Raw genomic sequence first — 25,690 nt, 5'->3', positions numbered from 1 at the left:
CACTGAGTACAATTATGCCATGTCACAGAATGAACAGGACGTTCTATCGAGTGGAATGTCAATATTTTATTGTTAAGATGACTCCAACTTTTTTGGAAACACTTATCAAAAACAAATTAACAGTTGGCATAATCAGTGCATGTAGTTACCACAATAAACCTTCCTAAATTGAGAACATGTGGGTCAAATTTTAATATGGATTTCTTTTATGTTCCAAGGCAAGTGCTCTACTTAGGAGATAACTTTATACAAACGCTGACTGACTTCAGGACATTTACAGGCTTTTGAGTAATTTCAGAGTAAAAAAAAAAAAAAAATCCAAAAAACAAACCCCCAACCACTGCATTACAGTCACCCCTTTTGGCCTCCAGCCCCGGATTAGTTAAGTAACCAAATAACTGAACAGAAACTGCATTTTTACGGAGGACTGCAGTCCAAATCCCTGCGTGAAGATTCAAGCCATCAAAAGACATTCAAATTCAACTCTTCACACAAGTTTAACTCTATATTCGTGTTATCCCTTCCCCGTTGTCTCTCTGCATTAGTCTGACTTCTCCTTCTCTTTCATGTGCAAGAAGACTATGCTGAAGACAAAGAGTCCTGCCATCATGGAGAAGACGCTGGCATAGTATGGGAAAGCTGAGGGGATGAAGCGCTCGTACTGAGTGTGCTGCAGGGGGCGCACTGATACCTGTGATGAAGAAACCAAATGGTAGAAGTTAGGCCGCCATTCATTAGAGCATCGTTGTTACATGCATTATAAGTAAGAGGAACCGCTTCCAAGCCACAGTACTCAGAAAGTAAACTTATGATACACCAAGGTTTTGGGAGATTGTTCTACGGGTATTCCCTGGTATACCTCATTAGACATTGCGAACAATATGTTGTTCATCTCTTTCCATCAATTACCAAAGACGAATGAACTATAAATGATTCAATCTCTAGTATTGCTGGCCATTTCCCACTTTCCATGCATGGAGATCTCCACCAGTATTTTGATTTGGGTATGCCCAAGTGAAGTAAACCTTCCGATTAACTTGCCTGGGTGGAGGAGTAGAGATGTGTGTATCCCAGTCGGTTGTAGTCCACCTTGAACTGGAAGACTCCGTACACATCAGGCAGCTTGAATTGGACACTATATTTATCTCCTAGAAGAAAGACAACACAGGATTAATAGTGGACACAGTTTGTAACTGCGAAGGCGCATACAGTTGAAACCTCACACCACATGGTGCAATGCGTTTAGACTTTAAGCATGAATTAAAAATCATTTCATTAGTACTGTATGTGTTCAATGAGCACAGCAACGTACCCTTTTTCTTGAGGTAAGTCCTGACAAAGGGATCGATCCTCACAAACTCAAGCTGAATATCGTCTCCGTCGAATGGAACCCAGCGACCCTCGGTCAACATCTCAATGACAATACTGTACTCCTGTTTGGGAAAATTTGACACGGATTGAGATATACACGAAAAAATACAGAGCCCTTAATTCAGGCCAAGACAAACATCTTCAAGGTGATGCTTGTTCACATAAGTCCCTGGAAATTTTAAACCCACCACAAGGTCAGTGATTGTGTATGCCGCAGGGGGAGTGGTCTCTCCAACGGGATGATGGGTAACAGCTCCCACCCTGAGGACTCCGGCCTCCTTGAACACCCAGCGAGACAGAGCCTCGGCCAGCTCCATGTTCCCTGTCTGCTCATACCTAACAAAGACCACGACAAGAAGAAGTGTGCTTCAAACACAGGGGATTCATAACTGGACAATACAGAATTTTTTTTTTTTATGAAAATAAAAAGGTGTTCTTTGACCACCTCTGATGGGACGCAGTTTGTTTCATTACAAAATATAATATTTATTTGTCAGTAGGAGGATTTACACACTACTTATTTGGAGCGAGCAGGTTTTTGTATCAGCAGGTTCTGTTTGAACATGAAAATGTCAAAAAAAATTGAAATACTGCTAATTAGCAAAAAATAACTCAGAAGCCAACTCAAAAATCTCAGAGTTGACCTTTGAAAAAAAAAGAAAAACTGGCCAAATTCCCCATACCAACCATGACAACAACAACACAGGTCTTAAATGTAACACCCTAATACTTATTCAAAGACCATGTAAGACTACTTTTCATTTACAAATTAGCTTGATGAGTTGCAAACATTAAAACATGCACAACCAAGGCCCTTTTTTCACAAGAGAAAAGTGTTTTTCAATGCACAGAGCTGCAGACTTAAAGCTACAGTTGGTAACTTTTATAAAAAAATATTTATATTCATATTTGTTGAAACTCTCACTAAATCCTGACAGTACTACATGAATCAGATAAGCTGTTTAAAAAAAAAAAAAAAAAAAAAAAAGATCACGTTTCCTCTGCCTCCTCCTCAATGACTGCTCCCTTGAACTCTGATCAAACTGTCAAACTAGGCAGCGCTGCTCAAATATGAATCAAGATTCCGTTACTACATTGCCTATTTCTCGCCTCAAATGTGTTCAGAAACATATTTTAGTGAACTGCTTAGCTGTAAAATAAGAAAAGTTTGCTCTGATCGGTGGGCAGCGTTTGGTTTTAGCTTGACTTGTTCACAAACGTTCTCATTTTACAGCTGAACAGTACACTAAAATGTGTTTCTAAGAAATGGGCAATGCAGTAAGAGAATCTTGATTCATATTTGATGAGCGCTGCCTAGTTTGACTAGCCTGGCTCCGCCCTCCTACGTACTTCCGCTGAATTTTCATTTTCCTTCAGTACTCTGTCTGGGTTTGCGGTATATTCTTGGGTTTTTTCCGGTCAAATCTTTACCTGTCCAATCAGCGAACAGAGGGAGTGGCTGAGAACGATGACGTTGTGCGCTAGTCTGAGTTGTAGTTCTGTAATGGTGGCGGAGAAAGATGCGAGCGAAGCCATTCGGACCGTTGTGGCAACGCTGCCAAATATCCAGAAGTTAAAGCCCGAGCAAGAACAATCTTTGCTGAGTTTTGTTGGTGGCCATGATGTTGTGGCCCTCCTCACCACGGGGGTCGGGAAAAGTTTGATTTTCCAGCTCGCTCCGTTAGTGGCGAAGGAGTTGGCTAAGGCGAACGCTAGCGATGCTAAGCCGACGTCACGACCAAACGTTAGCGATTGGTTATGGCAGATCCAGAGTGGCTCTGGGCAGATCCAATAGTTTTCAACTTCAACAGAGTACCCGCCTTCAAGGAAGTTAACACTTGTCAATGGAGAGTGGCCAGACTCTCTGTGCAAATGAAATGTACCAGAGTCTGGTAGGGCCAGGCTATAGTTCATGTAATTCATGTAATTCACGAGCAGTGATGGACACTGCGTTAAAGTGTCCTCGGCTCTGATTGGCAATCTCGCAAATGCCATTCGCACTAATGGAATTATTTATTTATTTTTTTTACAGACAATCTGTCTCCTGTGCTACTGTCAGATATAGTGAGAGTTTTCGCAAATATGACAAAATGTACCCACTGAATCTTTAGGGCAACCTTCAGGGTCTTTTAAGACACTGAACTGTAAGCATCTCAAGACTCTGTAAGGAATTACAAACGCCTGCATCACATGGAGGAGTAGTATTTTAACATCACCATTCACATGGCAAAACAAAAATGAAGAGTGACCAGAATGTCACTAATGACTAATGCTGTAATAGGATTCATGAGAAGAAGGATGTGATGAACAGTGAAGACTACCTCTGGGAGCCAGGTGTGGCCTTCTGCACAGCAGAGTTGAAGAAGGCATCGCTGAAGAACTCCAGGGAGCCGCTGAAAACCACTCTGGCATTGTTTCTGGCCTGAAGGCCGGCGATAAGCAGGGTGTTCTTGCCAACAGCATGGGGGTACTGGAGAGGTAAAAAAATATATTTTTAGTCAAACAAAAAAAACTACATTAAATCTTGTGTAGTTCATTTCTAACCCAGAGGACAAAAGGCTATCTATGGCTTCTGATTCTCCACAAAAACACTTGCATCTCCAAGTCATAGATGAGCGAAACACAACCGCATCTCCATTAGGGTCTCCAGTAGTTAAATTCCCACCTGTCTATCGTGTAGAGGCATGGCAGAACTTGAGCAAATAAGCTGCTTCTAATCACATTCAGGACATAGGAGGATCATTATGAATCAACTTCATTATAAATTAATAATCAGACATACTTTTTATGTTCAGTATTCTCACCTGAGAGACGGGTCGGTCAGGGAAAAACGAGTAGGAAGTAGATGAGCCGGTGAGAATATCCAGGACAAGAGGATTCTCTGGGTCTGCCACCATGCTGCAAGAGTGGAGGGGGTCATTGAATGTTAGTCAGACTTTATATTATTATTATGTTATTATTTATACGGCTTGCATTTGTGAGTAATGCACTAAACAAAGTAATAAAGTATTTCATTTATTTAATTGATATAGTATTGATTTAACATTTGTAAACAGCAGTGAGTGAATGTCTTTGCCGCTGCTTCGGAATATCAGTTGTGTCAACATACTAAATGGTAGAGTGGAGAAGTGCAGTAATGCTTTGCATACTTGGTTGTTAAAATGTAAATCATGTTCAGGTGTGCTTACCCAACACCCTTGAATAAAACAGGTTTATTGGTGGGTTTTCCGACAATAGTTGGAGCTTTCATCAGGTTCTCTGGATCAGCAACAATCAGGGTGTGCTGGAGACAAGAAGGACCATTTGTAAATAACAACATGAGCCGCTTTCCGACCGGAGGGATTTTTGCAGTTCCTAGAACATAAAATTCCTAGAACCCTTTTTTTCTCGTGTTCCGACTGGACCAATTTGGGGATTTTTAAGTCCCTCTGGCCACAGTTCCTGTAACTCTTTCAGCTCCTACTTCAGGGCAGGGTCTTTTCTCTTTTCCCTTTTCAGCATAGGAACCTAGGTGAACAAGGGTCGGGTTTCCGGTACAGACAGACCAACAACGGGACAATTTTAACAATTTTCGCCATCTTATTCATCACTAATTTCACTTCTGACAACGTTTTAGGCGAGAAATGAACTGTTTAGATTTTGAATATAGGCAGTCTTGCGAAAATTGATGCCGAATTGACAATTTGCTTCAAAGTTTTCGGAGTTGAGAAGCTCCATGAAGTGAGGCGACAGCCAGCAGGCGCCTGCCCCGGCCGCTAGCTCGTCGCTCGGCCAGTCATGCTCAGAGACCCCGCTGTCAGCTGGAGGTCTCTCAGACCAGCCTCGTAAATAAGAGGCTTTTATTTCGCCGCTGACGGTTCGTTTGTTTAAATATCACAACACATGTCCATCATAAGATTAACAGGAACCTGTGGTTAACTGTCTTTTCGGAGTTAAACTCCACAAGCGTGTCCTGCGGCTAGCCGGCTGTCACACACACATGGTCACAGCGCAGCAGGCAGAGACGGGGGAGAGAGAGATACCCGTTTCTCTTTGGGAGAATTGTTTAAATTATGACAAATATGCTATATACATTAGATTTAGTATTTAGTTCATACTTTTTTTGGTGTATTTGTTTTCTGATTTTAACGCTATAAAGACCGTTGCTGTGCTTGCATCACTCCCTTACCCCTCCTACCAGTCCCTATGGCCACTTGGCCAGTGGGAATGCAATTGGAAAAAACGGTTTTGGGGGAGAGTAGTTAGTAGATCTGTTTAGAAGTGGACTTCTCCTATAACTACGTTCCTGTAACTACTTGGTTGGAAAGCGGCTATGGAGTGTCAGTTTTAAAGACTGGATCAGAGAAACAAAGTGGATGTGCCTGCTGTCTGAACAGAATTCTGTTTACCTCTCCAGGGTCAGACACGTCAAAGTTGTGATGGTCAATGACAGCAGTCTTTTCTTCATCAAATTCGATGCCACACTCACTGCCCAGCTCCCTCAGTGGGTCACCTGTGTAAAAAGGAGAAGAGCATTAATATATGCAATATTATGGAATTGTATAGAATATTAAAGAAAAGCTGTTGGAAATCAACTGACCAATATCGGAACTGGCAGCAACCAGGACGTTGCCTCCACCATCAATAAAGGATGTAATAGTCTCCACATTTATATTTCCTCCAAAGTCTGCCAATGACCAAAAAGAAATGAATTTAAATGATTGTTTCAACAAGGCGTACACGCGCCATAAAACCGTTAACTTGATTTTGAATTAGGAGTGTGAAGTTTACCCTCAACTGATGGTGAGAAGATGATTAAATGGTCATACAGGAACTGGCCATATTTGATCAGAGATAGAGAGGGATCATCAGCCGTCTTGAATGTGATGTCAAAGCCACGATCTGAAAACAAGAGATACGTTATCACTGGAACATTGACACGCTTGTTGCATTTTTGCAGTAACATTTTTTGCATCGCATGTATTTCCAAAGGTCCGGAGACCTCTACATTATAACTCCCATGTTATATGCACTGACGTCATAGATAATAAAGATGCACAATACCTCCTGTCAGTGCTTATTATCAAGTGTCAAGTGAAACCACTAGGATTATGAAAATACGTGGTATTTACAAAATCATCTATATGTTCTGATTGACTTCCTATGTACAGTAGAAACTCCTGGCTTACAAATGGTAAATTCTACTGCCCAAATGAGAAAGTGAGTTTTCCCCACTATATAATGCACCTGCTTGCAAGTCAAGGGAAATAGCTGGAGATAAATTGGCAAGCCCATTTAAAGTATATTAGCATGCAAATCATTAATTATTTCATCCTGTCTTTTGTATATGAATGTATTCTAATGTAGCCTCGATCAATTGCATCAGACATAATTGAATATATGGTTGACGACTGCTAAACTGACAAAATATAAAGATTGTATTACATAATTATATTATCTATTTGGTGTACTACGTATGCCGAAATGAAGAGAGGCCCGGTGTCTATCCAATGCAGTGTAAGTTAACATTACCAAGCACGTATACTACTATGAATTAGTTAAAATACATTAAACTGCCATCGCCTTGAATGAAGTTTGACGAGACACAGCGCACATAATAGAGCTAACGTTAAGCTAAAGTTAGAAGCCTTGCTGTGCTGCATGACGCTCAAGTCCTAAAGGCTCTAACGTTATATTCTCTGCAAAGACATGTTAGCCATACAAGGGGGGGGGGTCTACAACAGTATAGAGGAGAGTATTTATAGATGAAAAAAGCACGAACGTCGTACTGACCTGCCAAACTGCGGAAGAAGATTGAATGTGTGTCTCTGATGTTGAGGTTGTCCAGTAGAACGAGCGTCTTGCCGTCAGCCAAAGCACAATGCAACATGGAGGCTAACGAAAGGAATAAAAGGACATTGTTGTCCAAAAGTCTGAACCTCCTTTGGGTCATCATTCCGGTCTGTTTTTTGGATGAAGGTAATGAACCGGACCGGTTCGTGTGCATGACTGCTGTCAACGACGCCATTTTGCTGCAGAAGTCGACGTCAGCGTTAGGAGTCGACTTAACTTTGACCCCAAATTCCAGCCAATCGCAGAGAGGAACGCGTCGGCCTGACTGCCACTCCGCCAATTGGGATGAAAGCTCTAGTATAAGACTGACAATCACGGAAGCCAAGTCTTGGGACAGTAATTCTACCATATTTATTGAATAATCATAACTAAGATCAATAATTCCATGATTTTATCACGAGTTGAGGAGCAGTGCCTTAATGACTTAAGACGTCCACGTTTCATGGATGGTTCTCTTAAGAGATGCAGTGTGTTTGCTAATAATTTAAACAATTCAAATTACTTATTTTCCTTATTGAATTTATACATTTTATTACTTTAAATATCTGAAACACACATTTTGATGATATTCTAGATATTCTGTGAGCAGTGTAAGCTTAAAGGAAGCAAGTAAAACAACACATTTTTTATAAAAAACAACACAAGGCGGCTCAGGTGTGTGATGATTCTTTATTGATGAGATGATGACTTTCAGTGAGTCTAAGCAATGTTACTGATATCTAACAGTGTTAATATAAACAGATGAAATAAAACCATTGGTGACAGGAAACCGTCTTCATACCAATGTGACCAGCTTACTGCAATACCAGAAAAAAAAGTCTTGATATCAATGTGAAACTGAGAATTGTTGACCAGGTTGTCGTCACCACACACATTTCTTTTTATGTTTTATCAGACTTTTTTTAGAGGACGCATAACAAATATACAAATAGTATACATGCACAGCATTTACATTGTTTCCCAGTTCACGACATCCCACTTCTGGAAAAATGGAGGAATTAATAATTCCCCCCCAAATAAATCTTTAGTACCCCCACATGTTCATGTATATAATCTCTGTATAATGTGGTTTTCATGAAAATACTTACAACTAAGTACAATAAAAAATAGTTTGACTATTTAAGGAAAATCTACATATCTCATCTGAGTGAAATGGAAAAATAACACGCAGGTCTTTCTTTAAGTGAATAAGGGTAAGACAGAATGGTGATCTAAACACAAAGGACACATTCTGCATTTCAGTCAAATAAAATAAACAAACTATACAAAGTGGTATAACTACCTCTGGAAGAATTCTCAACAATATCTACCAAATTACTGGATCTCACCTCTTTTCCGACTGCAAAACACATGATTTTTGACCATAAATTCTAAAATATAATTGTTTATAAAGTATTTGTATGTTATGAATCCTGTATAGATTAATGGTTTACCATCATGGCATGTTGAATATCTGAGGTTTCATCAACTGCCTTCATTTCTTATATTTTCTTTTCATGTATAAATTAGATTTCTGTTAAGCAATATTTCATACACTCTTCACAAATCTGCCCCACTACGCCGGACTCTCACATTCCATTTCCTCTTCTATTTCCTCCTCTACCTCTGCTGCAGCTTCATCATTTCCTTCTGTGTGGAGCTCAGTGTGGGCTTCCACCTCTTCATCCTCTCTCCCTTCCTCATGGATCACCCCTCCTGTCCCTTCTTCTTCTTCTTCTTCTTCTTCTACTTGTGTCTCCACCACCATCCCTCCCTCTGCCTCTCCCTGTCCATCCTGAGCACGGATCATCAGCTCTCCTTCCTGGATGACTTGTCCAGATGTGGGTTGCCATGTCGAGGCAGAATCCCCCTCAGCGGCGGTGGCTGTGGTGTATTGGTAGAAGTCGGAATCTGCCTGAAACATGACCAAGGCCTGAGCTGTGTGGATGCGTACGTGCTGGGCGAGGGAGCTGGCGTCCAAGAATTTATCGCCACATGAATCACAAGCGTACAAGATCTGGGTGTTGGGATCTGGGAACAGAAGAAGAGTCGACAAACAAAGTAAGCAATTCAAATTCCTCAAACTGTGTTCCCCTTCATGTTAGACATTAACTGGCTTAGAATGAAACTAAACACAGCAGTATATAACATCAAACTTACATTTGACAACATTTAGTAAGTCATCAGCACAACTGCACAGTTCAAAATTATCACACCAATTTTTCCCTTCAGATTTTTTTAGATTTAAAGTCATACAATACTTTAAATATCATTTGTTTTTTGCACATTTTAGCCAATTTACTATATTACATACCTGCAAACTCAGAAGGGCTGAAAAAGGTGAATTTTATACAAGCACAAAACGACAGTCGGCGACATTACAGAAAGGCTTGTTTATTGCTAAGGCCACAGGGAGTAATTTAAATGACTTATTAAAAATGTAATAACAATAACTTATAACAATAACTTATTTCACCAGTAAATTCCTCACAAAAACAACCACTGGATGGGAAAAGGGTATTTTACAATAACTTTGAATGCACCACAAGGCTGGCGAGGCGAGTTTGAAGTGAACGCAACATCTGTGTTGTTTTTTCGACAACAGCTGCTGCACACTGTCATACGTTCCTCTACAGTGAAATACAAACAAACTTTTACACCGTTTAGCTGTCAGCATTTTAACAGTGTTTAATCCAGCTACTAGCTAACGGTAGGCCGTTACCTGCTGCCGGTGCCGTATTAGCACCTCCCCCCTGCAAAATAAAAACTCTTCGGATCTACACGATTCACGTGGATGACATTTTCCCATTCAAAACGGCGATTTTCGCCGAAAAGCAAATAGTTTGCAGGTATATTAGTTTCCCAAAACATAGCATAGTGTTCATACAGTTGACTTGACAAAGTCACTCACAAAATACGGTAGTGACAAAATTGTTTTCACAACTGCTGTTTCCAAGGTCAAGATTCAACTTTGAACCTCAGTTTTTAAGTGGCAGCACGGCCGAGAAGTCCTTAAAATCTTCAGATAAAATGGAAATTTGACTGGACAAACTATCGGCTGATGAAAACCATGGTATATCATAGAAAGCTTCAGAACAGCTTGTGGTCAGGTTGTTTTTTCAACATCATGTCACTTTTATCTTTTTTTTTTTTTTAATCAAACTTGTTATCACGTTGTCATGCAGTAGTGCAACCACAAATCCACAGTCACTTAGAACATTATTTTGCTCATCAATGAATTTGGTACTGGCATTAATTCCATTTCAATGTATAGTTGAGTTGAGAATTAATTACCTAAATATATCATTTAGCAAGTATATGAAGCTTCATAGGTCAGTTCAAACATTTGTCTGCTTTGGATTTTGGCAGCATTTTTTGTAGCATTCATTGATTAAAAATGTGCATATGCAAAGGTTCTACAAATGTTTTAATGGTAAAAGGAACATTTTAGGTAATTAGACCAATGATAGCAATTCTCGTGTCTTCAATAGGAAATATAAGAAAAACATTTGTCTTTAAGCGGTTTCTGTTAAATGTGTTGACAGTTGTTGCTGAATACCATGACAACTCAACCACCAGACCAGTTCTGCCCAAATCTGCTGTGCTGTTGCAGTGAATTCAATTTCATGGTGGCATCCTAAACCATCCTTTTTTTAATATTTAACTCAAAATAATGCATTCCTAATATTAGTTTTGTTCTCTTTTCTCCCAACCCATGTCTGATATTCTGTTATGTTTAAAGTGCCATTCTTGACCCCACTGTTCCATTGTGCTCTCTGTATGGTTTTTTAAAGCTATGATATTATTCAAATACAGATGTGTGAGTACATACTGTATAGTGTATACTGTATAGTCTTACCTGCTTCTTGCACTTTCTCTACTGCCTTGGTGATTTCCGCTTTCAAAGCCTCCGTCTCATCTGCAGACACTGAAGTAGCCACTGGAACTACTGTAAACAGACACAAGACACAAAGTAAACAACCACTCATCGCTGTCCACTGCAGAGAAGTTCAGGGTGCTATCTGCAGCATTTGTCACAGGTCGAAGCCCATGATGTTGATATTTCTCCCAAAAATCACTGAACTCGGCATGGAAGACGCTTTCTGACCTGTCAGCTGAGCTACAGCACTGGCTGCCAAGGCCTCGGTTGCCAGGGTGACGATGTCCTCTGTGGTGACGGTAACTATGTTAAACTCGCTATCAGAGGTGGATGCCCCTGCGCACCCATCAGCCCCCTCGTCTGTGTTGCCCTCGGCTAACACCAGCCGCTTCATGCCGGCCTTGCCGTGGTGGACGGTTTTGACGTGGGAGCGCAGATTATCCACCCGGTTGAACCCTCTGCCGCATTTATCACACAGGAAAGGTTTCTCCCCTGAGAGAGCAAGACGGAGAAAAGAAAACAACTGAAGAGTTGAGGGCGAAAGCTGTTGAGTTCTGTTGGATGTAGAGAACAAGTAACAGAGACAGAGAGAAAGACTGTCTCTCTATTTCCTCCATTACCCATAAGTCCCATAATGTTGTCCTCACCTGTGTGAATGATAATGTGCTTCGACAGGTCTCCTACATTGACAAATGCCTTGTTGCACATCTGACACTTGTGCGGCCGGACATTGTCGTGATGCCGGATGTGATTGGCCAGTTGACTGGACTGCACGAACCTGTCCAGAGAGAGACATAATATGTATCCCTCATCTTGCTTCCTTCATATACCCTGGTATGTTTAAAGGGCTAGTTCACATAAATTACAAAAGAAAAATAACATATTTCCTCACTTACTTTTAGCTGCAGTTTTTGTTAAGAATTCATGGTAGCATATTATTATTATTTTTGATTGTAGACTGAACAGAACACCTGAGAGGCCATACATGTCATCTGTGATTCCCACTATTCCCTATGCAAAATAAAACTTAAAACCAATAGTTAATGTTCTCTGCTATCTTTTTGCATATTTCCCAGTCCCAGTATTCCCCAGGTACGAGTGAATTTGAAAAGTGAGCCTTCTGTAACAGCACTGATTTATCTGCTTGCTGACCTTTTGCCACAGCGATCACACACGTAGGGCTTCTCTCCGGTGTGCTGGCGGACGTGAGCGATGAGTGAGCTGGCCTGGGTGAAGGCCTTGCCACAGATAGGGCAGACACAGGGCTTCTCTCCTGTAGAACATGATTTACAGTCTCACCATGAAGGGATGTAGATAATATTTGTGTGGGGTTTCAGATGGATGCTTTCACATTCCAAAGTCTGCCTGAATGTACCTGTGTGGATGCGTTCATGCCGCTGCAGAGCTCCAGGGTCACTGAAAGCTCTCTGGCAGTGCATACAGGTGTACGGTTTCTCCCCACTGTGGACTCGCAGGTGTCTCTTCAGATTTCCTAAAAAACAGATACCATCAAGAAAAGGTTAGGCCAAATGCCTCAAAGCAAAGACAATGATTAGATATTTAGATAACGTGCAGACAAACTGAAAGCAGCTGGGATTGTGTTAGCGCCAGATGAAATGGTGAAAAAAACACTACTGCCAATGCATACCTGAAAAAATACCTGAAAAAGTCAATATCAGGAGGTGATTATACAGTAATTTACAAATATTTCAAGGAAAGTTGAAACTCTGTCTGTGTGTTCCAGGGGAGTTTGTATGACCAGTTAACTGTAGCTCTCTGTTAACACCACCAGTAGCATCTTACTAACTTTAACTGAAATCATGTGACAACCGTGGGGTGGCAACGCTTATTTACATCATCAAATCACCTCAGCACATTTCTAACAAGTTAAGATCACTGTATAACAGAAGTCTGTGAAGGTTCTCAGTCAGATACTTCTTCAGTTCTGGATAACTGTATAACTTCTGTAGAACAGAAGTAAATAAAATTCAAGAAAAATATGGTAAAATACTATCGTCTTACCTGAGGTAGTAAACTGTTTGCCACATTCCTTGCACTTGAGAGGCCCGTCTGTGATATGGATCTTTAGGTGGGCCTTGAGATTTCCCGGCTAAAAAAAAACACAAAATTAGGTAAAGAGTTAAAGGTGCTGTAGGTAGGATTGTGAAGATCCAGGACTTAGCCAAAGAATTTGAACATCGACAACTTCTCAGTCCCTCCCCCCTTTCTGCTAAAGCCTAAACGGTCTCCTAAGCCCCCCCCCACAAGGGAGAATGAATGCGTGTGCATGAGCAGTGATTGACACGCACTTAGACACCCCCCCTGGCCATGATTGGTGCATCTGAACAGGGAGCTGTGGATTTTTGCAAATCACACTACAGGCTGTAGGTGGTGCCAGAGGAGCCATAAATTTTTTTAAATTACCAGCTTCATATAGTTCTACTGGAACATATGGTCAGTTTCAGCAAATATGACAGAAAGTTAGTTTAGTCTTACCTACTGCATCTTTAAGAGACTCAATATAATATGCTCAGTACCACATCACTGGTAATAATAGTAACGTGTGGCTACCAAACTCAGGTTTTCTACAGTTGAAGATATTATAACATTTGTCAGAAATAAAATCTGCAATCACAGCATGAATGTTTGTTGTACAGTTGCTTATACAAAGCCTTCACGAACATGTTGCTACCTGGTTGAAGCGTTTGTCGCAGTACGCACACTTGTTGCCCTTCTCTGTGTCGTGCGTCTCCAGATGTCGCATCTTGGCGGTGGGGTCAGAGAAGGCCTTCTCGCAGAAGTCGCAGTGGTACGGCTTTTCGCCGCTGTGCACCAGCTGGTGGCGCTTTAGGTTGCCGGACGTGGTGAAGAGCTTGCCGCACACTTCGCAGCTGTACCGCGCTTCGCCCGTGTGGCGTTTGCGGTGCAGGTTGAGCAGGCTGATCTGGCGGTAGCTCTTTCCACAAGTCGAGCAGCAGTACGGCTTCAGAGGGCTAGGAGGCGACAGTAGCGCAATTAAAAGACACAAAGCGGACAGAGCTCAATAGGCGGGTGTCAGTAAACTAAATGTCTCGCTGAAAAATAAATACGTAATTCACCTGTGTGTTTTCTCATGGGCTTTACACGCTGCAGGGTCAGAGAAAGCCTTGTTGCAATCCCGACAGCTGAACGGCTTCTCTCCTGTGTGAATACGCATGTGTCTCTTGAAATTACCAGTGTGGGTGAATTTCTTCCCACAGTCCTGGAAAGAAAAAGAAATATGTCATGAAGAGTGAGCTGACAAAACCTTTTAATGCAAATATTTGTATGCAAATGTAACCAACATTTGCCACAAACGTCTGACGTCAAGATTTGCATAAAAGCTCCCAGCATCAACAACATTTCCAAGTTTGATGGGGATATATAAGCTCTAATGCCCCTGTGGCTGTTTGTTTCTACTGTAGTCTATATTCACGACGTTTCACATCCGGGATTGCTCCATTGCCGCCGCATATCCTCCTTTTCGGCCAGATGTCCGTTACTTTATGCTTGCTTTGTGTTGGAAGTTTAAACTCCGGTGGATTTCTGAGGACTATGGTTAACTGCTCCTCAGATCTCTGCAGGGTAAATCCAGACAGCTAGCTAGACTATCTGTCCAATCTGAGTTTTCTGTTGCACGACTAAAACAACCTTTGAACGTACACGTTCCACCAAAACAAGTTCCTTCCCGAGGCTATTTTGTAGTGGCACCAGGGTTTTGTCTGGCGCTTAGCGGCCCTCATGACTATTGTGAAAGAAAGCGGAAGGTGATGGACATCCGGCCAAAAATGAGGGACATCCGGCGGCACTGGAACAATCCCGTAAATTAAACGTTGTCGATATAGACTACAAATTTGATGCTATTAACTTATATGCACAAGCTAAACAAAGCATTAAGTCTGACAAAATGGAAACACCAAGGTAAAGAAGTTATAAATTGTAAATGACTACAGTTACTTTCCTCCTGCACCCAGACTGATATTTCTCACCTCACATTTGTGTGTCACGGAGCTGTAAGGCTTCGACTCCGATCGGCTGCTCATAGACGCTGACTGACTTTGTCTCCCATCTCTGTCGCTGCCCGAATCGACTTCATCCACCTGCTCGCTAACCTCATCGTCTTCTTCTCCAGACCCCTCTTCATCATCAGCTTCCCCGTCGCCAGTCTCTGCACAGTCGTCCTGCTGTTCTCCGGCCTCTTCTGCCCGCTCCGCCACCTTCTTCTCAGATTTTTTCTTTGATGTGCCTTCTTCCTCGGAGTAATTGTCTACAAGGTATAATAGGGAACTCCTGAAAATGACATACTGTCTGAAGGTATAATTTTTGTTTTTTTTAAACCATCACGATACCTGGAATTGAATGTAAGACTAAAACTAAAGAAACACTAGAATACTTACACTAGTTCTATTGAAACCTTTTTCAAATGTGTCAATTTCCCTGACTTTTTCTGTCTGGAATATGTTTCTGTATGGTGATACTCAACAAGTTCCATAACCAGTGAAAAGCTTAGAAGAACAGGAAGACGTTTGGGTTGATATACTGTAGCAGAGTAAACCAGCGCAGCCTGCTCACCAAGTGGGAAGTTTCGTCGAGGAGGTTTTCGGATTCTTCTCCCTCGAGAGCTCATGTAAGATGAGCTGCCAGCGGATTTCAACTGTGATTCTGTAAACAAAGGGAAAATACCTCAGTTTATTAGTCAAATAAGAAAGAGCAACACTTGCTAAAGACACTTCAATGCATCATGTGGACCTTAAACACCCCCAATGGACAGATTAGATTACATTCTATAAATATGTACTTACTGGGCGCATAGTCAGCATCAGAGGGGTCGTCCTGAAATCCAGGTGCATCTTGTGCAGCACTTTCTTCCTCCTTCTTTACAGGTATCTTCTTTTGAGCAGAAATAGGGGCGGTTTTGGGGTGTCGTCCTCGGCCTGAGTGGGTTCTGGTGGGGCTGGGCTTGGAAACAGTCTGATGCGTTTCAGTGGCGATGTCTTCCTTTACAGTTTCCTGATTTTGTGGGGGCTCTTTATCTTCTGTGGGGATACTAGGACTCTCCTCTGCTTGAGACGCCACTTCTGCCAGGTCACTCTCCAGTTCCTCTCTCTGCTCTACTTCACCTTGTTTTTCTTCTGGTTTGTAAGTAAAGAAAAAATTGAGAGGTTTCCTTTTTAATAGAAGATGGTGGGCGATTACTGTATATACAGTAAGGCTCCATATTTCATACTTCGACTGCAAAGTGGATTGGAATCAAAATGTTAAATTTGAATCAGATTAGGTTAATAGCTTCGTATAAACAACAATGAGTAACCAGAGTAGACTGATATATTTTGCACAAAATGTGGAATTCATGAAATTGTATCACAATCATCATATCAGAGAAATACTTTACCAGATGTGGATTTTAATGAAAGGTTAAAAGGAGAATTCTGTCACTTAACTGTCACTTCCCATGGCATGAGGTTTCCTAATGTTTATATTATTTGGAACAAGGTATTCCCACTCTATCCATAGTTAGTAGCAGATAGCATTCTTCACCTGCGTTTTAAAGAAATACATTTTAAAATGTTGTTCAGGCATTCATATTAATTAACTGTTATATCGAGTTGATATTAAAGGAGAATTCCGGTCGATTTCAACACGTAGCTCTGTTGTTTGTAAATTTGGAGTGCTGTCAGTAGCGAGAAAAATGAAAACAATCGGTGTTGCCTACACCGTGTTATCCTCCTGCTACAGTTTGCACCCAGGAGGCTGAAACCGGGCAAGTTTGAAACGTGCTTTTAGCATCTTAACATGTTCGAAATGTCATTACAAGTGCCTACCCATGTGAAGTGATTCCTCCCGAGTGAACACAGTGAATCTGACTGCAGTAGATGTGAAAGAAATGCATAAAAGTTGTGCTAATTCAGCTCTGTTTAGTTCCGGTGTTGTGTGCGCTTAGGGACCGTCTACAAACTACAACACCAGTAAGTAGTACAAAAATATTTTCAAAAATAGGCATATGCTTATTTTTTTAAAGTAAGTGCTCTAGTACAACTAGCAGGAGACAAGTTATAATGAGGTAAGTTTGGAGACACTACCTTATTTAATCATTCAATTAATAAATATTTTTGTATCTCTTTTCGGTGTTGTACTTTGTAGACGGTCCCTAAGCACTCGTCTTGCCGTCTCAACACCGGAACTAAACAGAGCTGAATTAGCACAAATTTTATGCATTTCTTTCACATCTACTGCAGTCAGATTCACTGTGTTCACTCGGGAGGAATCACTTCACATGGGTAGGCACTTGTAATGACATTTCGAACATGTTAAGAGGCTAAAAGCACGTTTCAAACTTGCCCGGTTTCAGCCTCCTGGGTGCAAACTGTAGCAGGAGGATAACACGGTGTAGGCAACACCGATTGTTTTCGTTTTTCTCGCTACTGACAGCACTCCAAATTTACAAACAACAGAGCTACGTGTTGAAATCGACCGGAATTCTCCTTTAATATCAACTCGATATAACAGTTAATTAATATGAATGCCTGAACAACATTTTAAAATGTATTTCTTTAAAACGCAGGTGAAGAATGCTATCTGCTACTAACTATGGATAGAGTGGGAATACCTTGTTCCAAATAATATAAACATTAGGAAACCTCATGCCATGGGAAGTGACAGTTAAGGTTAAACACATTTGATTTTTTAAATTCATTCAACACAGAAAATGTACCTTGTTAACCCCATCTGCCCCTTTCTACACCAGCAACAAATGCTTGACCTGGTTCAGCACTTTGAGGGCGCAGATGATTAGGGTGAGGAAAATTATTATTACTTTAAAGGTTCTGACATGAAAATGTAATGTTTAATGCATTCATTACAAAAAACTATTTATACTGAGTATTGACTGCAGCCCTATATTGAAAAAGCCGCCAAAGCTTTGTGAAAATTGGACATACCAACAGCGAAATCCAGTGTTATGAGGGATGGAGCTGGATTTGCCATTGACTGGTACGCAGAGCAGGCGTTTACAATTTCTTGCATCTGTAGAAAGTTAGCAACAGCCAGCACATCTTCTACATTCTGTGGACTTAAAGTCAGCTTGGCAGTGTACATAAACTCCAGGACCTGACCCAAACCTGCAACGATAATCAACAATACAACAGGTCTGGTTAAACAGCAGCGATGGTAGGGTACATGTAAAGTACTATTATTTAAGTAAAGCACTGTGACGGTATGCAAAGGCAGAGCACGGGATAATAAAAATTACAAAATAAATCAAACACATAATGTGATAAAGTATGCAGAAATACGTGTCCACAGGCTGATCAGAATCAGAATCAGAAAAGGTTTTATTATGTGAAGGTATACGGATGGGAACCCACCTGCTGCATTGCTAATGTCAAGATGCACTACATCTTTCTGGTCCAGGAAGAGGGTGCGGAAGTAGACACTGCAGGCAGCCAGCACAGCTTTGTGGGCCTTGAAGTCCACCCCGTCCACAACAAAGGTGCAGTCACACAGCAGGCCCTGCTTGCGCTGGCAGTTAAGCTGCTCCAGAACCTTCCCACTGTGCCACGGGAACTCCATCGTCCCAAAGGCTTGGGGACGGTGGAAGAGGCTGGTGGGCAGGCACGGGCTCTGCGGACCGCTGACAGGCAAGAAGTCATATGTGGTTGGCTACATTAGGAAAGGCTCAAAAGGTTGATAGTTGGCTTGACCAGCTTGTCTTTACACTGGCATGAAATTTATTGGCCTTTAATTAGACACTACCAATCAATCTGCGTTGTTCACCTCTGACATGACTATGTATCCTCCCTCAGCATAGTAAAGCAATTGGTTTTGATTAATAATTCCGATGAATAGAGCAATGATTTCAGTTGTTAAGATGTTAGAGTGTAATGTTAAACAAAACACAGACTATTAGTATCAAAAAGCAACTTATCTGCAACACATTCTCAAGATCTCACTTCCCCCGGAAAATTCAAGACGATGATCTCAAACCACTTTGCCTCAGTATGCAATTAATGTTTTCACTGAGTGTTGCCCTCTTTTGATTTGTTTAACTTTGTGTATTTCTCTGTTTAATGACATCATTGCCAATGAGGAAAACCTCAATGATTTCTCAGGCTTAAATTAAGGTTTGAATGAATAAATGAATGAACTCTAACCTTAATACAGTTATATATCTGTAGTCACTCAGGATGGATAAATGCTTATCTACTTTCATTATTCCGAGGTAATGTAATACTGTCTTTGTTGTAAAATGAGCACAATGACATGTAGATGATCCAAACAGTAGTCCCATTTCTAAATATCCCCATTTAATACACAAGTCAAACAAATACTTTATCTTGTAGAAAGTGTTTCTGAATTGTGCTGTAACGCTACTGATGTTGAATGGCAGTGGTCTCTGCATAACGGATGTAGCTAGTAATATCTTCTCCTACAGAAAAGGTATATACTCGAGACAGAGATACGATTTTTAAACTGTGTTAACAACGAAGAAAACAATCATTCAAAATATAACGTTTGCTAGCTTATATACGCATAGGCTGCAACAATGAAATACAATGTAACGTTAGCTAAAGTTACACACGCTCACAAGTAGCAAAAAAAAAAAGCCAGAACGACGCCAGCATTTAGCTAGCTTCAACTGATATCGGCCATGAACTAACTCGCACTAGACTCAAACTACCGGGAAAACAACAGTTAAACGGTTTTGTGACTGGAAATGAAGATTTTGTTGAATTTAAGTTTTGACAGCTTGGTTTGACAGTGCAATACATCGATTACAATTCCTTCATCCTTGTAGCTTTGTTATCAGGGATTAATTTAGCGTGCCTTGACAAGCATGTAGTGAAGGGACAAGATGGCGGACCGAGGAGTCGGGCCTGTCTTCATCCCTTGTTGTTTCCTCAGCTAGCTTGCTCATTTCGCTCAATTCAAGCGCAGTTATAATAAAAACAAACTCCCGAATTACCTTCTTGTTGTAGCTTTTGCGCTCTGAGTTCAAATTGCTGCTCATGCGGTGATATGGAGAGTTTGACTCTGTTAGGAAAAAACAACCCAATCGAGTTTTTCGGTGATCGATCCTGCCCCGCTGACCATAACTCCATCCACCGCCATCTTCCTCTCTCTGATCGATTGATAGGGACCGGCCGGATGTATGGCAGGAGCACGCGCAGTGTGAGCAAGTGCTGTGCTGATGATGACCACGGGGTGGCGCAATATCATCAAGTTATTCTGTTTTTTGTATACATCCATGGGTGACACACACCACAACCACCAACACTTTAGATGTTATTAAACACATTTCAAGTTGGAGCCAACGAGCTACTGAAAAGTAAACCTACCAAAAACCTTGCTTTTTTATTTTAAATTCAAAATCATAGTGTAGACTACTATGCTAGGCTACTGAGTAGTATCAAACTGTATTATAATAATAGCCTACTTCCAAAGCACTCTTCAAGGGAACATAAAAATTATTAATTAATTTCAAGGCTACTTACAGTAGCCTACAACATTATAAATTAGGCATAAATTATAAATTATGTAATGTTGTCTTCCACACAGAGAAGCATGCCAAAATGCAAAGGCCTCAGGCCCTCAGCCTGGCTCAAACATAGAGTAAATTACAGCCACATAACAAAGGCTTCTAAATTATTTTTGTTTGAATAGAATCTTTGAAATTCTTTTTTCATGTAAGCACAACAGATGCCTCATAAACACACATAAAAGACTGAACAGAAGCACCTTCTATCCTAAGCTTGGTTTCGTATAGATTTTTCATATTGAGTGGTTTGCCTTGTGGTGTTCACTGCTTACCACACCTTTAGGCCTACATTTGTCCTATTTTTTATCGTTATGTGGATACACTGTATGGTGAAGAACACAATGGTGTTGGGTTAATCATATATTCAAAATGGATTATTAATTAATTAGCATATTGAATAAAGACAGGGACGGACAGTTCAATTCTGGTTAGGTTCTAAAAAATACATCTTGGACAGCGTCTTAGCCAGGATTTACTGTAATACTGAGGTTTGGCTATCCCCCAACACACCCTCCACCACCAAAATGTAGTGCAGAAACCAAAAAGAAGAATTTCTAAAATGACTTTTTTTTGCTTATTTATTTTTTTTTTTTTACGTTTTAATGTTACCGTAATTACATTTTCAGTTACGCTCTGTTTTTTTCTGTTTTATTTTCCAAAATTAAGTGCTACTTAAATCGGGTTTCAAAGCCTTCTCCATAGTGGCAGCAACAAAAGTCAAAGGGAGAAATGCTGAAGCCATTATCATTTGTTTGCCTAAAAAAACATAAGTAGGCTATTAGTATACAAATGTAGAAATCAGCTTTTTAAATAGACCGAAGAGTTTAATAGAATATCATCTTCCCAAACTCCAGGCCCATACCTTTAATAAAAACAATTTGCCATACGTCAATCAAAAGGCTTATACACTGTCCAATGTTTATTGTCAAAGCAGGATCATTTTATTCACACAAATAATAATATACAATAAATTATTATTACTGTAACATGGCAACTATCAATTTCAGAGGTGAGTCTTCAGGAGTGAAATGTGAACTGATCAGTTAATTGTTGCGTGTGTGTGTGTGTGTGTGTGTGTGTGCGTGTGTGTGTGTGTGTGTGTGTGTGTGTGTGTGTGTGTGTGTGTGTGTGTGTGTGTGTGTGTGTGTGAAAATGCCGTACATGTCCAACCCCTGTGTTTCAATATGTTATGTGCAGGTATGACCTATTGCTGCTGTGTACGTGGTGAACTAATTCAGAATATAAATGGGCAGCAACAGGCATTGTTGCAGTTGTGGAGGATGGACGTGGCATTTTTTAAAGTAGAATGGTTTAAGTGAAGACAGGAAATGAGGAAGTAGCATAAAAACAAAAAAGTGAAAGGTTTGTGATGAGAAAGCCGATCCCTCTCTAGATCTTGATCTCGGTGCGGAAGGTCTGTACGAGCTCGTGTTTGGCCGGGTGTCGCCGTGCCCTGACTGTTAGGGTCCCTTCGGCACCCAGTGATGATGTCACTGAGGTGGGGTCCACATCCTCAGGTAGTTGGCACTTGTGTGTAAAAGTGTTCATCACTGAACCATCCTGGGCCAACTGCCAAAGACAGAATGTTAGCAATGACTTAATGTATTGTGACTGTAGATAAATGCTTTGATAAGTGATTTGTCTAGTCCACAGACCCCAGTTTAATATGATTTTAGTCATATCATTGGAACACTAACATTGTTTTAAAGACTATATATACTATTCAATATAAAAAAGAAGGCCGCCCACCTTTTCTGCATGAACTTCAATCTGGTTGTTGGATGTGGTGACGATGACATCTTCAGGGGAGAAGTCTCGCACGTCAACCGTGAACTGGTACGAATCCCCAAGAGTCTTGATATTTCCAGAACCACCTAAGGCCACAATATGAGAAAGGATCTTAAACCACAGGAGGAAATAGAAGTAAATCTATACTTGCCTCTTTGACAAATCATTTTCACTGTATTCTCATTTACGCTACATGCTAAAGAGGGTAATCACATGGTCTGATAATTGTGGGCTGGTGATAATAACGATATAGGAATCGGTAACAGACATGTTATAGGCTCTCATTGATTTAAAAGACTACATCATGTTATTGAAAGATTTTCAGTTATTGTCATTTCGGTGTTACATGCCAACAACTTATAATACAACATTATTCAGGCTAACTATTTTCTTCTGAGATTACAAGCTTTTTTTTTAGAGGCAAAGCTAGCCCGGATCTGTATATATCCTGGGAACCCAATTTTAAAACACATACCTTTTAAAAAGTCTGTGAATTTTTTTTTTTAAAGCAGGAACAATAGAATAGACACAGTAGGAAAATTAATGCTGGCTGAATTCCATTAAGCTGCTTAAGTTTCAGGGTCTTGTTAGTTTTCACATCACTGAAAGGATGAGTATGTAAATACTATTGTACTTGCCAATGACATTTGAGTACTTTATATTCTTAAAATAAAGGCACAGAAGTGGGAATTGTCTAGCTTTCTACATATTATTTGACCTTAAATGTGTCACATTAATTATTTGGCCATTCTTTTTTTGCATCACAGCAGTTCTGAAATTGGTTTATATTATTTATTTGGTTTCCCATCAAATTCATGGAATTGTGGAAGTGTCGTTTTAGACTTTGACAGATTTGGACTTAAACAAATGTCTTTTATAAATTGACCAGCTTTGATTAGCTGACCATGGTACTAACAGGCTATTTATTGCAAGATCTTTGGAATTTGCTGAAGTAAATGGCTATGACAATTATGAAGGTAATATTCTTGGTGGTGAAACCAAATTCAAAATTGTATGATGAGGCTCTCTGTGGTTATACCATAGGTGGGAGCCAGCATACTTGGCTGTATATTGTTATTGTATAAAGTTCTACAGAGAGTAATTGAAAAGTCACAGTTCAGATCAGAGCAATGGTTTGATTTCAACAGATGTTTTTAGCAACTACCAAGAATTTTTATTCTTTCCCAGCCAGTTGCTAACTGCAAGCTAACTGTCTGTCTGCTGTTTTGTGCTGGGCAGTTAGTTAACAGATTTATCAGAGCCATTTCACTAAAAACAGCTGTCTGCTGCTGTTGCTGCTGCTGAAAGATGGAGTAGATGAGAGCAGAATTTAGGGGAAAGGAAAATGGCCTAAAAAGCGCTGTATAGCTGAGCGGAACTGAAGAGTCGGTTGATACTGTTCTGTGGGGTTGTGACTATGAGGGACACCCTTCACGTTACACCTAGTCACTTGTTCCATTGTTTGTTTTTTTAAGATATTGATTAGCTGTATGGAAAAGGTTTATGGCAGTAACAGGATAGAGTAGAGAAACATATGATAGTCATGCAGTCTGATGCTGGTCAGTTACAGTCTGTCCCCAGAGATTCTGAGCTCAGTGAAGAACGTTTTGGTGACACATGACCTCACACACAGACTGGACATGAGTGTGTGTGAGATATTAGCTCTGACTTCCCATGCAGGTTAGTTTGACAGTGTGACATCATTCCAACTGTGTGTGTAAGCACTGTATTTGGTGTGTACACTGGTCACCAGGCAACCATCTGGTCATTCCTTATGCAGGCGTCATTCAAGATACTCAGTGTGTGAAGTCACACTGCTGGCGGCCAGTCCAGCATTCCCCAGCTTGCTTGTGTGTGTGTGTGTGTGTGTGTGTGTGTGTGTGTGTGTGTGTGTGTGTGTGTGTTTGGGTGTGTGCCTGGCTTTCCCTTTAGCTGCATCCACCCATTAGGCTCCTGTGCGCTCTTATGGGATACCAACAATGGTTCCAAAACAATTCAACTCTGTCCCTGATACATGGGCCACATGGACTCCGAGTCCATTTAAAGTTTAGATGTCACACATTCACAAGTCTGTGTGCGCCAGCAGTGAGCTGATATAGAGCAGTTCACACATTATTGAGCTAGAAGATGAACCACAGGCACTGTAAAGTGAAATGTCTCCTGACCTTATAATGTGAAATTTACACACAAATGCCTGAAAAACCTGGAAGAGAAAGCGGATTAATGCCTCCATTTCTACAGAAATACAGCCTAAACTTGGAGTATGTTCCCTTGTGTGCATCTGTTTTATTTATTTTTTTACACTAAAGTTATTCCATCAAACCATGGCTACAATCTTACTTAGAAATATATTTGTCCACACACATCAACCACACTAGAGTCCCTTTGCCTTTTTAACTCTGTCTTGTCTGTTTCTTTCTCCCTCCTCTGAACTTCCACCACGGACATGTTTTATCACCACTTTATGGAGAAAAAAACACCACACTTTGAACAAATAGCTTCCAAGCACAGACATAGATCTACTTTACAGTCAAACCTGTCTCTTCAACCTGCTGTTGCTATTATTTTCATACCACTTTTGTATACAAAAGGAGTAACAGAGACCAGAACCTGCTTCCAACTTACTGGAAAACCCCAAGGCGTCGCTCCCAGGCCTCATGAAGGAGCCAAAGTCCTCAGCAAACAGTCCCCGGCTCTTCTCCATGTATGGGTTACCAGAGGATGAGGATGAGGTCTGGTGGAAACTACGCTCCGATCGATAGGCAGAGGAGTTGGTCACACTCATGGATGGCTGAGAGTGCTGGGTAAGGCAGAGGAGGAAGAGTAAAGGGAGGGAAGAGGGAGGCGGAGAGAGTGGATTCTTATGGGAGTCTTTCAGACGCTTAAATGTAAGAAATGTTACACACAGCTCCTCTGTCTGCTTTCTGTTCTTCCTATCTTGTGTTTTTCTTGTCTGTGTTAGGTAAAGTCCTTTATTTTCCCACTTTCCTGAAGCCACCCACCCTTGGCCCTTATATAGTGTATGGTCCAATACGTGATTGGGAGGTGCGCACATGTGTCACAGCTCATTGGGAAAGGGTAATAGTGTTCTATATTTATCACGAGATGCACAGAGCGATGGAGAGAGGGGTCTGTTGTTGGAAAATGTCTGGGCATTGAAGGCTATGAGGTTAAGAGCATGGTCAGAGAGCGGCATTTGATAGAGAGAGGTAGGGAAGGAGCGGGGGGGGGGGGCAACAGTTGTCCTTTCAGATACACCATGCCTAAAATAGCTTCCCCCTCTTCTC

At 40.9% G+C, this 25,690-nt stretch overlaps 3 protein-coding genes across 6 annotated transcripts; all 3 read right to left on the bottom strand.

The window, feature by feature from the left end:
• Positions 1-46: 46 nt before the first annotated feature.
• On the bottom strand, positions 47-7,416 carry ddost (dolichyl-diphosphooligosaccharide--protein glycosyltransferase subunit (non-catalytic)). 2 transcript variants are annotated; one of them, XM_031286730.2, is made up of 12 exons: positions 7,144-7,416; positions 6,142-6,252; positions 5,951-6,037; positions 5,760-5,863; positions 4,560-4,654; positions 4,176-4,269; positions 3,693-3,841; positions 1,560-1,707; positions 1,313-1,433; positions 1,042-1,148; positions 535-691; positions 47-494 (listed from the first exon to the last, which is right to left on the bottom strand). In XM_031286730.2, the coding sequence occupies exons 1-11, from the start codon at positions 7,376-7,378 to the stop codon at positions 542-544; spliced, it is 1,401 nt and encodes a 466-aa protein (XP_031142590.1). In that variant the 5' UTR covers positions 7,379-7,416; the 3' UTR covers positions 47-494; positions 535-541. The 2 variants fall into 2 exon arrangements, with proteins under 2 accessions (XP_031142590.1, XP_031142589.1); XM_031286729.2 differs by having other exon boundaries at positions 47-691.
• A 437-nt stretch (positions 7,417-7,853) lies between these two features.
• zbtb17 (zinc finger and BTB domain containing 17) lies at positions 7,854-20,263 on the bottom strand. 2 transcript variants are annotated; one of them, XM_031286671.2, is made up of 15 exons: positions 20,043-20,263; positions 18,445-18,710; positions 18,019-18,198; positions 15,883-16,212; positions 15,653-15,742; positions 15,070-15,347; positions 14,161-14,303; positions 13,755-14,055; positions 13,085-13,172; positions 12,438-12,554; positions 12,215-12,335; positions 11,710-11,840; positions 11,291-11,554; positions 11,042-11,131; positions 7,854-9,213 (listed from the first exon to the last, which is right to left on the bottom strand). In XM_031286671.2, exons 2-15 carry the CDS (start codon positions 18,647-18,649, stop codon positions 8,759-8,761), a joined length of 2,793 nt encoding a protein of 930 aa, XP_031142531.1. In that variant the 5' UTR covers positions 18,650-18,710; positions 20,043-20,263; the 3' UTR covers positions 7,854-8,758. The 2 variants fall into 2 exon arrangements, with proteins under 2 accessions (XP_031142531.1, XP_031142532.1); XM_031286672.2 differs by having other exon boundaries at positions 15,883-16,209.
• Positions 20,264-21,507: 1,244 nt separating this feature from the next.
• Positions 21,508-25,407, bottom strand: hspb7 (heat shock protein family, member 7 (cardiovascular)). 2 transcript variants are annotated; one of them, XM_031286782.2, is made up of 4 exons: positions 25,310-25,406; positions 25,029-25,203; positions 22,365-22,489; positions 21,508-22,184 (listed from the first exon to the last, which is right to left on the bottom strand). In XM_031286782.2, the coding sequence occupies exons 2-4, from the start codon at positions 25,186-25,188 to the stop codon at positions 22,005-22,007; spliced, it is 465 nt and encodes a 154-aa protein (XP_031142642.1). In that variant the 5' UTR covers positions 25,189-25,203; positions 25,310-25,406; the 3' UTR covers positions 21,508-22,004. The 2 variants fall into 2 exon arrangements, with proteins under 2 accessions (XP_031142642.1, XP_031142641.1); XM_031286781.2 differs by having other exon boundaries at positions 25,029-25,407.
• Between the last annotated feature and the right edge of the window lie 283 nt (positions 25,408-25,690).

Source organism: Sander lucioperca, chromosome 12 (assembly GCF_008315115.2).
Source record: "Sander lucioperca isolate FBNREF2018 chromosome 12, SLUC_FBN_1.2, whole genome shotgun sequence".
Lineage (NCBI taxonomy): Eukaryota > Metazoa > Chordata > Actinopteri > Perciformes > Percidae > Sander > Sander lucioperca.
Note: the sequence above shows the minus strand (reverse complement) of the source record. Positions and strands in the feature narration are given on the sequence as shown.